A 15,000-nucleotide genomic window follows, 5' to 3' on the forward strand; every position below is an offset into this window, starting at 1 on the left:
GATTCTTTGAAATATAAACCAATGCCATTGAAACGGCGCATATGATGGTACAGTTATTATTATTATTATTATTGTTGTTGTTGTTGTTGTTGTTGTTGTTGTTACCGGCTATTGTTATTAGTATATTATTATTATTATTATTATTATTATTACTGTTGTTGTTGTTGTTGTTGTTACTATTGCTATTAGTATCATTATCATTGTTGTTGATGGCGATGATCACGGAGGAGGAGGATCGTGATGATGATGATGTTTCTATGGATGTCCATTTAGGTTTGGGCCGGGCAAAGTGACAAGGCTGTACTCTACGCTTCCTTTCACAATGATTTTCCGGCAGAAGCGGCAGCAGCAACAACAATAACAACGCTAACAACAACAACAATAAACTGCAGAGACTTCCGTATTATGTTTAGTGTTTGTACACAATTATGTGCGAAGTGTGTGACAGGACTTAATTTGTTAGATTTTCTTGCCGTCATGTCAGATTCATTGTAAGATATCTTGTAACACGTTTTTCAATTAAAGTACTGTTTGGTTATTTTGTATTGCAATTTTCAAATAAAATGCTGCTTGAACCACGACGACGACGAAGAAGAAGAAGAAGGAGGAGGAGGAGGAGGAGGAGGAGGAGGAGAACAACAACACCACCAACAACAAGATCATCATCATCATCATCAACAACAACAGCCCAGAAATCGATCCACCGATCCCCCCGTCGACAGCACAAGTTCCGCATTGTGGCTCTTCATGCCGTGTCGCTGTTCCGCGCCCTCCTCCATAATGTATTTCTTTCACGGATCTGTGGAGTCTGCCCAGCCCGGTCTCCTCTCTCTCGGCCATCCAGGAAGGGTGCATAAAGTGGCTGCCAACCACACAGCCACCCACACCTTCCTTCCTTCACATAGCCATTGCCACCACCACCCCTCCTTCCTTCCTTCATATAGCCATTGCCACCACCACCACCCTCCTCCTTCCTTCACACAGCCATTGACCCCCCCACGCCACCCCCCTCCTTCCTTCCTTCACACAGCCATTGCCACCACCTCCACCCTCCTTCCTTCAAACAGCCACTGCCACCACCTTCTTCCTTCTTTCCTTCACGCTTCAAGTGGCCCGGCTTCCCTTCATTATTCACGGTTTTCCTGATAACACGGGCTAACTGCACGCTGAATTATGAAGAGGCTCAATACACATCGTGCTGTTATATATTTATCGGCTGGAACTGCCATGGTCGAGTCAGTATCTACAGTCATGTGTGTGTGCGTCATTCAGTCCGTTACCTATGACAACGAGAATGCAAACGCGTTAGTGAGTTAGTCCCGGCGTTATGCATAAGCGTTATGCAAGCTCCTTCTGATTGTCGTTTGTCATTGTCATCGTTATCATCATCATAATCATCGTCATCACTATCGTTTGTCAGGATCTGTGAGGCAATTTTCACATGTTGAGATTGTTTGTTCTTCTTTCAACAGCTTCCGTCATGGTATCTCTTAACGTTGTGCAGTTCTGCAGTCATCGTTCGTGGAAAAGCTTCGACGGAAACTGTGCAGTGGTGTACAGGATATATTCTGGTCCAGTTCTTCAACATCACACTTCCTCCGCTTAATTAAAAAGGATTATAATTTATTTCCACCCTGATCTGGCAGTTAGCAAGGCTGCTCCCCTTAAATGTCCTGGAAATGTCGGCTGCATAGAACTATGACCCAAAGACTAATCGATCAGATTTTGGTTGTGATTGGTATCGGTATCCAGAACGTTCCGAGGAATTTTGTGAAAGTAGGCTTCACCCATCAGGAGATAGGGGAGATAATTTGATGACTTGTCACCGTCTTGGGAGATAGGGGAGGTAATTAGATAAGGTAAGCGTTGCCGTAGGGATGCGCTCAAGAGTGTCCTTCGGGTGACTGAGCCCGCAGTAAGGATGAAGCACGGTGTGAAAACTGTGCCACAGAACGCCCAGCGTGTGCTCGTGGTTTCATTTCTCTTGGCTGCAGAGGAAATGGATGAAGAGCGATGAGCTTTTTTACTGTCCAGTTATGATACATGTCGAGATGGGCGTTCCGTCAGTGGGGGAAAGTGCTGTATGAATAATACACTGCAATACATTACACGAAAAAAAAAAAAAAAAAAAAAAAAAAAAAGAAGAAGAAGAAGAAAAAAGACAACTTCAAAAGATCAACGTCGCATTCTCCTTTCCCCTCCATAAACAGGCAGAATTTCACACACACACACACACACACACACACACACACACACACACACACACACACACACACACACGCACGCACGCAAGACTGGATCCTCCTCGAACTTGGCCTTCAGAAAAAAACAGCGAGGTGTTGGACTTGATCCTAACCAAGGTGCCGACACGAGTTGTCAGTCAGTGAAAGAAAATCCAGTGTTTTTCTTGAAATCCACTGGGTTGTTTTCACTTTTTTTTCTTTTCTTTTTTTTCTTTTTTTAATTATTTTACGAGACAGGCTTTGGGACTTGTTTAATTTCTTCATCTCCAACCAGCTTGTTTTCACTTTTACGAGACAGACTTAAAAGGTAGCTATAGTTCTTTCATTGTTTTCCTCCCTGTTTTTTTTAAGCGAGATAGGCTTAACGGTTTAGTTCAAGTTCTTTAACTTATTTTCACTTTTGCGAGAGAGGCTTATTAAAGAGCAAACCACTATTATCTATTACTACGATTTCTTCTTCTTCTGCTGCTGCTAACATTTCCACTGCTACCGCTGGTACTGTTGTTGCTTTTGCCACTACTACTACTACACCTATTGCAACTTCATGATAATTTGTTATCGGGTAAAGAATGGTGAAATGTTCTGGGGGTAAAGAATGGTGAAATGTTTTGGGGTAAAGAATGGTGAAATGTTTTGGGGTAAAGAATGGTGAAATGTTTTGGGGTAAAGAATGGTGAAATGTTCTGGGGTAAAGAATGGTGAAATGTTTTGGGGAAAAGAATGGTGAAATGTTCTGGGGTAAAGAATGGTGTAAAGAATGGTGAAATGTTTTGGGGTAAAGAATGGTGAAATGTTTTGGGGTAAAGAATGGAGAAATGTTTTGGGGTAAAGAACAGTGAAATGTTTTGGGGTAAAGAATGGTCTAATGTTTTGTTGGGGTAAAGAATGGTGAAATGTTTTGGGGTAAAGAATGGTGAAATGTTTTGGGGTAAAGAATGGTGAAATGTTCTGGGGTAAAGAATGGTGAAATATTCTGGGGTAAAGAATGGAATGGTGAAATGTTTTGGGGTAATGAATGGTGAAATGTTCTGGGGTAAAGAATGGTGAAATGTTTTGGGGTAAAGAATGGTGAAATGTTCTGGGGTAAAGAATGGTGAAATGTTCTGGGGTAAAGAATGGTGAAATGTTCTGGGGTAAAGAATGAAGAAATGTTCTGGGGTAAAGAATGGTGAAATGTTCTGGGGTAAAGAATGGTGAAATGTTCTGGGGTAAAGAATGAAGAAATGTTCTGGGGTAAAGAATGGTGAAATGTTTTGTTGGGGTAAAGAATGGTGAAATGTTCTGGGGTAAAGAATGAAGAAATGTTCTGGGGTAAAGAATGGTGAAATGTTCTGGGGTAAAGAATGGTGAAATGTTTTGGGGTAAAGAATGGTGAAATGTTCTGGGGTAAAGAATGGTGAAATGTTCTGGGGTAAAGAATGGTGAATGGTGAAATATTTTGGGGTGAAATGTTATGGGGTAAAGAATGGTGAAATGTTCTGGGGTAAAGAATGGAATGGTGAAATGTTTTAGGGTAATGAATGGTGAAATGTTTTGGGGTAAAGAATGGTGAAATGTTCTGGGGTAAAGAATGGAATGGTGAAATGTTTTGGGGTAATGAATGGTGAAATGTTTTGGGGTAAAGAATGGTGAAATGCTCTGGGGTAAAGAATGGTGAATGGTGAAATGTTATGGGGTAAAGAATGGTGAATGGTGAAATGTTTTGGGGTAAAGAATGGTGAATGGTGAAATGTTCTGGGGTAAAGAATGGTGAATGGTGAAATGTTATGGGGTAAAGAATGGTGAATGGTGAAATGTTTTGGGGTAAAGAATGGTGAAATGTTCTGGGGTAAAGAGGTAAAGAATGGTGAAATGTTTTGGGGTAAGGAGGTAAAGAATGGTGAAATGTTTTGGGGTAAAGAATGGTGAAATGTTCTGGGATAAGGAATGGTGAATGGTGAAATGTTATGGGGTAAAGAATGGTGATTGGTGAAATGTTCTGTTGTAAAGAATGGTGAAATGTTTTTTGGGGGTAAAGAATGGTGAAATGTTCTGGGGTAAAGAATATTGAAATGTTTTGGGGTAAAAAATGGTGAAATGTTCTGGGGTAAAGAATGGTGAATGGTGATATGTTATGGGGTAAAGAATGGTGAATGGTGAAATGTTTTGGGGTAAAAAATGGTGAAATGTTCTGGGGTAAAGAATGGTGAAATGTTCTGGGGTAAAGAATGATGAAATGTTTTGGGGTAAAGAATGGTGAAATGTTCTGGGGTAAAGAATGGTGAAATGTTCTGGGGTAAAGAATGGAATGGTGAAATGTTTTGGGGTAATGAATGGTGAAATGTTCTGGGGTAAAGAATGGTGAAATGTTTTGGGGTAAAGAATGGTGAAATGTTCTGGGGTAAAGAATGGAATGGTGAAATGTTCTGGGGTAAAGAATGGTGAAATGTTTTGGGGTAAAGAATGGTGAAATGTTTTGGGGTAAAGAATGGTAAAATGTTCTGGGGTAAAGAATGGTGAAATGTTTTGGGGTAAAGAATGGTAAAATGTTATGGGGTAAAGAATGGTGAAATGTTCTGGGGTAAAGAATGGTGAAATGTTCTGGGGTAAAGAATGGTGAAATGTTTTGGGGTAAAGAATGGTGAAATGTTTTGGGGTAAAGAATGGTGTAAAGAATGGTGAAATGTTCTGGGGTAAAGAATGGTGAAATGTTCTGGGGTAAAGAATGGTGAAATGCTTGGGGTAAAGAATGAAGAAATGTTCTGGGGTAAAGAATGGTGAAATGTTTTGTTGGGGTAAAGAATGGTGAAATGTTCTGGGGTAAAGAATGAAGAAATGTTCTGGGGTAAAGAATGGTGAAATGTTTTGTTGGGGTAAAGAATGGTGAAATGTTCTGGGATAAAGAATGAAGAAATGTTCTGGGGTAAAGAATGGTGAAATGTTCTGGGGTAAAGAATGGTGAAATGTTTTGGGGTAAAGAATGGTGAAATGCTTGGGGTAAAGAATGGTGAAATGTTCTGGGGTAAAGAATGGTGAATGGTGAAATATTTTGGGGTGAAATGTTATGGGGTAAAGAATGGTGAAATGTTCTGGGGTAAAGAATGGAATGGTGAAATGTTTTAGGGTAATGAATGGTGAAATGTTTTGGGGTAAAGAATGGTGAAATGTTCTGGGGTAAAGAATGGAACGGTGAAATGTTTTGGGGTAATGAATGGTGAAATGTTTTGGGGTAAAGAATGGTGAAATGTTCTGGGGTAAAGAATGGTGAATGGTGAAATGTTATGGGGTAAAGAATGGTGAATGGTGAAATGTTTTGGGGTAAAGAATGGTGAAATGTTCTGGGGTAAAGAGGTAAAGAATGGTGAAATGTTTTGGGGTAAGGAGGTAAAGAATGGTGAAATGTTTTGGGGTAAAGAATGGTGAAATGTTCTGGGATAAGGAATGGTGAATGGTGAAATGTTATGGGGTAAAGAATGGTGATTGGTGAAATGTTCTGTTGTAAAGAATGGTGAAATGTTTTTTGGGGGTAAAGAATGGTGAAATGTTCTGGGGTAAAGAATATTGAAATGTTTTGGGGTAAAAAATGGTGAAATGTTCTGGGGTAAAGAATGGTGAATGGTGATATGTTATGGGGTAAAGAATGGTGAATGGTGAAATGTTTTGGGGTAAAAAATGGTGAAATGTTCTGGGGTAAAAAATGGTGAAATGTTCTGGGGTAAAGAATGATGAAATGTTTTGGGGTAAAGAATGGTGAAATGTTCTGGGGTAAAGAATGGTGAAATATTCTGGGTAAAGAATGGAATGGTGAAATGTTTTGGGGTAATGAATGGTGAAATGTTCTGGGGTAAAGAATGGTGAAATGTTTTGGGGTAAAGAATGGTGAAATGTTTTGGGGTAAAGAATGGTAAAATGTTTTGGGGTAAAGAATGGAGAAATGTTTTGGGGTAAAGAATGGTAAAATGTTCTGGGGTAAAGAATGGTGAAATGTTCTGGGGTAAAGAATGGTGAAATGTTTTGGGGTAAAGAATGGTGAAATGTTTTGGGGTAAAGAATGGTGTAAAGAATGGTGAAATGTTCTGGGGTAAAGAATGGTGAAATGTTCTGGGGTAAAGAATGGTGAAATGCTTGGGGTAAAGAATGAAGAAATGTTCTGGGGTAAAGAATGGTGAAATGTTTTGTTGGGGTAAAGAATGGTGAAATGTTCTGGGGTAAAGAATGGTGAAATGTTTTGTTGGGGTAAAGAATGGTGAAATGTTCTGGGGTAAAGAATGGAGAAATGTTCTGGGGTAAAGAATGGTGAAATGTTCTGGGGTAAAGAATGGTGAAATGTTTTGGGGTAAAGAATGGTGAAATGCTTGGGGTAAAGAATGGTGAAATGTTCTGGGGTAAAGAATGGTGAATGGTGAAATATTTTGGGGTGAAATGTTATGGGGTAAAGAATGGTGAAATGTTCTGGGGTAAAGAATGGAATGGTGAAATGTTTTAGGGTAATGAATGGTGAAATGTTTTGGGGTAAAGAATGGTGAAATGTTCTGGGGTAAAGAATGGAATGGTGAAATGTTTTAGGGTAATGAATGGTGAAATGTTCTGGGGTAAAGAATGGTGAAATGTTCTGGGGTAAAGAATGGTGAAATGTTTTGGGGTAAAGAATGGTGAATGGTGAAATGTTTTGGGGTAAAGAATGGTGAAATGTTCTGGGGTAAAGAGGTAAAGAATGGTGAAATGTTTTGGGGTAAGGAGGTAAAGAATGGTGAAATGTTTTGGGGTAAAGAATGGTGAAATGTTCTGGGATAAGGAATGGTGAATGGTGAAATGTTATGGGGTAAAGAATGGTGATTGGTGAAATGTTCTGTTGTAAAGAATGGTGAAATGTTTTTTGGGGGTAAAGAATGGTGAAATGTTCTGGGGTAAAGAATATTGAAATGTTTTGGGGTAAAAAATGGTGAAATGTTCTGGGGTAAAGAATGGTGAATGGTGAAATGTTATGGGGTAAAGAATGGTGAATGGTGAAATGTTTTGGGGTAAAGAATGGTGAAATGTTCTGGGGTAAAGAGGTAAAGAATGGTGAAATGTTTTGGGGTAAGGAGGTAAAGAATGGTGAAATGTTTTGGGGTAAAGAATGGTGAAATGTTCTGGGATAAGGAATGGTGAATGGTGAAATGTTATGGGGTAAAGAATGGTGATTGGTGAAATGTTCTGTTGTAAAGAATGGTGAAATGTTTTTTGGGGGTAAAGAATGGTGAAATGTTCTGGGGTAAAGAATATTGAAATGTTTTGGGGTAAAAAATGGTGAAATGTTCTGGGGTAAAGAATGGTGAATGGTGATATGTTATGGGGTAAAGAATGGTGAATGGTGAAATGTTATGGGGTAAAAAATGGTGAAATGTTCTGGGGTAAAGAATGGTGAATGGTGAAATGTTCTGGGGTAAAGAATGGAATGGTGAAATGTTTTGGGGTAAAGAATGGTGAAATGTTCTGGGGTAAAGAATGGTGAAATGTTCTGGGGTAAAGAATGGTGAAATGTTCTGGGGTAAAGAATGGTGAAATGTTCTGGGGTAAAGAATGGTGTAAAGAATGGTGAAATGTTTTGGGGTAAAGAATGGTGTAAAGAATGGTGAAATGTTCTGGGGTAAAAAATGGTGAAATGTTTGGGGGTAAAGAATGGAGAAAACGATAACACACCTGGACCTTTCCTTACTTCCCTTTTCTTCATTGAAAATGGAGTAGAGACCGTAGGTCATTCTCACGAAGAGAAAACGTTGGATGCATAACGTCTGGGACTGTTAGTGAGTGGCATTGCTGGTTATTGGTTGGTGTGTGTGTGTGTGTGTGTGTGTGTGTGTGTGTGTGTGTGTGTGTGTGTGTGTGTGTGTGTGTGTGTGTGTGTGTGTGTGTGTGTGTGTGTGTGTGTGTGTGAAGGGGAGAGAGAGAGAGATTATAAGACATGAATTTCCACAGACAGAAGACAACAACGAAAGAAGAAGACAAGGACAAGGAGGCAACAACAACAACAACAACAACAACAACAACAACAACAACAGCAATAATGATAATAATTATTATTATAATACTCATCATCATCATCACAAAAAGAATGAGGAAGACTATAAAGAGGACAGGAAGAAGAAGAAGAAGAAGAAGAAGAAGAAGAAGAAGAAGAAGAAGAAGGAGGAGGAGGAGGAGGAGGAGGAGGAGAACGGTTAAAAAGAGATAAATCTGGGTATACAAAAAATAAGGAGAAAAAGCAGAAACACAAGGTGGGTAACAAAATAACCAAAATCAAAGGACAGATTTTTGTCAGTTTAATTTCTACAGCTTCTTCCAGAACAAGCTACATAGACACTGTCCACACAATCTTTTGTAATACTTTCGGATTTCAAACAGATACAAAGAGTAAATCTACATAATTAGAGAGAGAGAAAGAGAGAAGAGAGACAGAGACAAGGAGAGACAGACAGACAGACAGACAGACAGAGACACAGAGAGACACGCAGAGAGAGAGAGAGAGAGAGAGAGAGAGAGAGATAGACAACAGATACAGAGACAGAGAGACAGACAGTGAGTGAGAGAGTGGGTGTTAGAGCAATTGTTTAACTTTAATCATCATCAAAAAAAAAAAACAAAAAAACAACAACAAAAAAGAAGAAGAAGAAGAAGAAAAAGAAAGAAAAGACAGATAAAACTATACCCAGAAAGCGAACTATTGAACAAACTGCAGACACGAGATCATTCACAATCTGAAACAAATCCCGTACACTTACAGACATCCACCACACCAAACAACATTGCACTACACACCCCCGTGCCACCGTCCCCACCCCATTCCCCGAACACACACACACACACACACACACACACACACACACACACACACACACACACACACACACACACACACACACACACACACACACACACACGAGCGCGCGCATCCACACACAAGCCGGCGATAAGTTAATAAGCAAAGCTTTTTTTTATCTTTTTTTTTTTATACGCATCCCGGAAACACCAAAGCAAACTCTTAGCAAGGTATAAAACAAAGAATAGCATGGAAATATTCAGCTGTTTACAAACTATCACTAAGCCATGGTTATGGTTTTGGCAAAAAAACGAGCATAACATATAATAGACAACGCCTATATTGTAGAACGATACACTGGACCGCTAGTGAAACAGCAATCAGTAGCAAAAGCACAACATCTTGCACATTGTGTCTGGACTGACACAAAAAATAACAATAACTGAGACAGCTCCAAAGACTACTTTCATTGCTTCCGATAGAGTACTCGCAGAAAGAACATCTTTGAAAAAAAAAAATCCCAAAAAACAACCCCAAAAAACCAAAGAAACAAAAGAAAAGAAAAAAAAATCAGCAGAAATATGTACTCGTAACTAAGGAGTAAATTTCTCTCATTCACAACTGAGACACAATATATATATATATATATATATATATATATATATATATAGATAGATAGATAGATAGATAGATCATTTAACGAGAAGGTCCATTAATTTCTAATCAGTACTCTTCGTCTGGTGCCAGTCCAAGTCACTGTATGTTCTTGGTGCACCAGAACAAGAACTACTGGCAGACGCGTGACACAGATCAAACGACGACACACCAATCAGCAAAATCTCTAACCATGACAGCGGACGAGAAACAACAACAAGCAGCACTTGGTGTACCTAACGTCACATCAATCTCGCTATCCATAACAAAGCGTTATGATACAACAAAAAAAAAAAAATTCACCACACAACGTCAGTCACTAATCACCGCATTATCACACTACAAACAAATCCTCATTTTGATTATCAAATATATCACATGGAGGCCTAGAGCTGGAAACACCAAGCTCCTAATGGTATATATATCACACTACAATAGTTCACCACCCTGGTGATCACAGATATCTCTCTCTCACACACACACACACACACACACACACACACACACACACACACACGCCTAATACTGGAACCTGGCCTGGAGCAGAACCACGAAAGCCATTCCATCCCACCAGAACCATCCTTTGCCGTCACCGTGTGTCTTGACCAGTCTGCCTTTAGCTGGACATAACTTTTGCTCCCCGACTTACACATCCATCATCCACTTCACCACAGATAAAAAAAAAAATTTAAAAAAACCGCAAAGTTATTGCCAAAGGAAAAAAAGATGAAGAAGAAAAGAGAAACAATGAAAGTTTATGAGAAAGCAACAACAACAACAGCAACAACAACTCATGAAAAGGATGGATACAAAAGGAGAACTGGAGTGGAGCTTTAAAAAAAGAAAGAAAAAAAAGAAAGGGGAAAAAAAACACTGACTGAAGAAAAGCCAGGGTAAAAAACAAACAAACAAAAAAACCAAGGTGGAGGTTGGGGTGGGGGGGGGGGGGTGACGTGGGGGAGTGGGGGTGGTGGTGGGAGGGGGGGGGGGATAGCACACTAGAATACACGTTTGGGTTAGCAGGTAGTATTGAAGGTCAAAGCATCAGCTATATAGATTCAGGGAGTCACACCAAAGCAAGGACTATCACTCCGGGGCTTGATAGAGAGAGGGAGTGGGGAGAGTGGGGTGGGTGGGGCGAGGAGGGGGGTGGGGGGGTGAGGGCGGGGTTGGAAGCTGATGAGGATGGAGGTCAACCGGTGGGGCAGGGGGGCGGGGTGGAGGGGGCGAGGGGGCGGGGTGGAGGGGGCGGGGTTGGAAGCTGATGAGGATGGAGGTCAACTGGTGGGGCAGGGGTGGGGGGGGGGAGGGGGCGGGTGGGGGGGGGGGGGAGGGGGCGGGGTTGGAAGCTGATGAGGATGGAGGTCAACGGGTGGGGCAGGGGGGAGGGGTGGAGGGGGCGAGGGGGCGGGGTGGAGGGGGCGGGGTTGGAAGCTGATGAGGATGGAGGTCAACAGATGGACGAAGTTTCTCCCCCTTAAATGGCACAGATTACAGTACATAATTCTGTAATTCGGCCCCCAATGAAAGAATCGAGGACGGAATTTATTATACATAAAAAGAAGAAAAAAAACACACGAAAAGATATTGAAAAAAAAAAAAAAAAAAAAAAAAAAAACCCGATAAAGGGGGAATGAGGGGGATACTTCAAAACAGCGCTTTGCAATGTTTGTCACCAAAACTTTGGTGAGGAAAACTGAAACGACTTTCTCCGCCTGTTTCCGCCACGCATGTATGTTGAACTGCCCATGGTTTGGTTTTTCCCTGCACTAGAAACCAGATGCAGGAGCTACATACCACAGCCCCCCCCCCCCTTTTTTTTATCAGGCTCTTTGAATTGTCTACCCCCACTATTTCGTGAACGTTTGGGGGGAAAAAAGTGGCACGCCAACATGTCTGAATTTTTCAGTATCACGGACAGGTTTCTAAAGCATTGAAATACCTGGTTGCGCCAAGAACCCTACGAAAACAAGTAAATTCCTCTAGACCTTTCTTTGCCCTATCCACACCTAAATAAACGACTCCACCCTCCCCCCCGCCCCCTCCCCCTCCCGTCCGCTTTCCACTCTCATCATTTCATGCGACTGATCGACCGACAGACTGAATGAGTGACTGACCAACTGATCGATCGACTAATCTTCTGACTGACTGACCGACCGATTGACCGACTCCCCCCCCCCCCCCCCCCCCCCCCAACCCCCCTGCCCCATCATCTCCCCTCTTCCTGTACACCACCACCGCCACCATCACCACCATCAGGAGGGCAGCCCTAAGACTACTCTCCAACTGAACCTTCAGTCCCCCAGCCCCCCCTCCCCCCCCCCTCCCAGCCCCGTCCACCACCTCCACAACCATCACCATCATCGCCAGCCACCACCACCACCCACCAAAACCCCCCAACCCCAACCCACCACCCACCAACCAACCACGCCCACCAACCAAACAACCAACCAACCACCAACCACCACCTCCTCCACCTCCTTCTCCTCCTCCTCCTACACGGCCGTCAGCTCCTCGCGGTCGGTGCCGCCTCCGGAGCAAGGCTTGGTGACCACCACAATGTCCTTCTGGCCCAGTACCTTCACGTGGAACATGCCGTCGCGCTGCTTGAACATCTCCTCGCGGGCCACGCGCGCCATGCGGCAGCTGAGCAGCACGGAGATGAGGCAGACGAGGATCTCCAGGCCCGCCACGCTGAGCGCCACGTAGATGAGGGGGTCCTGCTGCTCCTTCTGGAAGGTGTGCCCGTCCGTCGTGTGGTTCACCATGCCCAGCCTCAGCAGCTGGATGCTCACCACCGCCGTCACCATGGACACCACGGAGAAGGCCGTGAAGCACATGATCTGCGAAGCACGTGTTGTAATATGTGACGCACATTGATCTGCGAGGTGTGTGATAATTATGAGAAGCACATGCTCCGTGAAGCATGTAAATCATTCGCGAAGTACTATCATGTAACATGCGAATCACATGATCTGTGAAGTACGTGATTATGTGAAGCACGTGATACATGACGCACATGATCTGTGAAGCATGTAATATGTGAAGCACATTATATGCGAATCGCATGGTCTATGAAGTATGTGATCTGTGAAGCACGTGATCTGTGAAGCACATGATATGTGAAGCCCATGACATGTGAAGCACGTGATCTGTGAAACATGTGATATATGATACACATGACATGTGAAGCACGTGATCTGTGAAGTTCGTGATATATGACGCAAACGATCTGTGGAGCGCATAATGTGTGAAGCACATGATCTGGAAATGGTAATTAAAGGTGAGAGAGAGGGAGAGAGGAAGAGTACGAGAGTGTCTGCAGTGTCGGGGGGGGGCGGGAGGGGGGAGAGAAAGGAAAAATGTGTGTGTGTGTGTGTGTGTGTGTGTGTGTGTGTGTGTGTGGAATTTGGACAGGGAAAAAGACGGAGAGAGACAGAGACAGAGATAGAGAGAGAGAGATGAGAAGAGAGCGTGTACGCTCTTGCTCAGAGTGTTTCATAGAACAAAGACGTTTGTGTGCTCTCTCTCTCTCTCTGTGTCTCTCTCTGTCTGTCTCTCTCTCTCTTTCTCTCTCTCTCTCTATTTCACACACATCACACACAACCCCCCTCCCACACACACACACTACAAGCTCCCCTTCCCCTCACCCCACCCCCCCCTCGGCCCCTCCCCCCACCACCACCCACACACACACCCCCTTCATCCCACCTTGCCCACTCCATCCCACCACAACACACCCATTCACAGACTAAATCACGAACGTTCGACCTTTCCGCTGTGCAGGTCAGACGCAAACAAATATAGTTTGTTTTTTGTTTTTTTTCAACAACAACAAAAAAAGGCATACAGAAATAACTTTTCTCAAGAGAGAGAGAAATGGAGAGACAGACAGAGAGAGAGAGAGAGAAGCACAGAGAGAGATAGAGAGAGGCAGAGAAGAGGTGAGAGAGAGACAGAGAGAGAGGGGGGAGAGAGAGAGAAGAGATAGAGGGGAGAGAGAGAGAGGAGAGGGGAGGGGAGAGACAGAGACAGAGAGAGAGGGGAGAGAGAGAGAAGAGAGAGAGGGGAGGGAGAGAGAGAGAGGAGAGAGGAAGGGGAGACAGAGAGAGAAAGAGAGAGGGGGTGGGGGGGAGAGGAGAAGGGAGAGAGGGGAGAGAGAGAGGAGAGGGGAGGGGGGAGACAGCCATCGATACACTGCATGACACGGACCACTGCACGGCCTAACTGGGAGAGGAAGGGAAAAAGGGACATGTATTGGGCAAGACACAGAGAGAGCGAGACAGAGACAGAGACAGAGGCAGAAAGAGAGAGAGACAAAGAGAGAGAGAAGAGAGAGAGAAGGGGGAGGGAGGGGAAGACAGAGAAGAGAGAGAGGAGAGAGAGAGTGAGAGAGGAAGGAAGGAAGGAGGGGAAGAGAGAGAAGAGAGAGATGACAGGAGAGAGAGAGAGAGGGGCAGAGAGAGAGAGACAAAGAGAGAGAAGAGAGAGAGAAGGGGGAGGGAGGGGAAGACAGAGAAGAGAGAGAGAAGAGAGAGAGTGAGAGAGGAAGGAAGGAAGGAGGGAAAGAGAGAGAAGAGAGAGAGGACAGGAGAGAGAGAGAGAGAGAGAGAGAGGGGCAGAGAGAGAGAGAGACAAAGAGAGAGAAGAGAGAGAGAAGGGGGAGGGAGGGGAAGACAGAGAAGAGAGAGAGAAGAGAGAGAGTGAGAGAAGAAGGAAGGAGGGAAAGACAAAGAAGAGAGAGAGAGGACAGGAGAGAGAGAGAGAGAGAGAGAGAGGGGCAGAGAGAGAGAGAGACAAAGAGAGAGCCACAGAGAGAGAGAAGAGGCAAAGAGAGAGGAGAGAGACAGAGAGAGAGACACACAGAGAGAGGGGGGAGGAGGGAGGGGAAGAGGGAGAAAGAGAGAGAAAGGGAAGAGAGTGAGAGAGAGAGAAGACAAAGAGAGAGGAGAGAGAGAGGGGGAGGAGGGAAAGGAAGAGAAAGAAGAGAGAGAGAAGAGAAAGAGAGAGAGAGGAAGGAGGGAGGGAAAGAGAGAAGAAAGAGAGGAGAGAGACAGAGACAGAGACAAAGAGAAGCAGAGAGACAAAGAGAGAGAGAGAGAGAGGGAAAGTGAGAGGCAGAGAGAGAGAGAAGATACAAAGAAAGAGGAGAGAGAGAGAGAGAGAGAGAGAGAGAGAGAGACGTGAACCACACACAGCCAATCAATATATCATGTTGCCATCAGTACCGGAGAGTTGAGTAGTGGGAATCTGGAGATGGGGGATTGGGAGGGAGAGAGAGAGAGAGAGATGGGAGGGGGGGGGGGGGGGGGTGGGGGTGGAGGA

General features: G+C 43.6%; 1 protein-coding gene across 1 annotated transcript in view; it reads right to left on the bottom strand.

The window, feature by feature from the left end:
* The window catches only part of LOC143281493 (transmembrane protein 196-like), a 26,496-nt gene that overhangs the window by 6,464 nt on the left and 5,032 nt on the right, over nt 1-15,000 (bottom strand). Inside the window, exon 3 of the mRNA XM_076586702.1 lies at nt 12,255-12,518. Coding sequence (XP_076442817.1) covers nt 12,255-12,518 — 264 coding nt within the window. The remainder of the gene's footprint in view (nt 1-12,254; nt 12,519-15,000) is intronic.

The sequence above is a fragment of the Babylonia areolata genome, chromosome 4 (assembly GCF_041734735.1).
Source record: "Babylonia areolata isolate BAREFJ2019XMU chromosome 4, ASM4173473v1, whole genome shotgun sequence".
NCBI classification, from domain to species: Eukaryota; Metazoa; Mollusca; class Gastropoda; order Neogastropoda; family Buccinidae; genus Babylonia; species Babylonia areolata.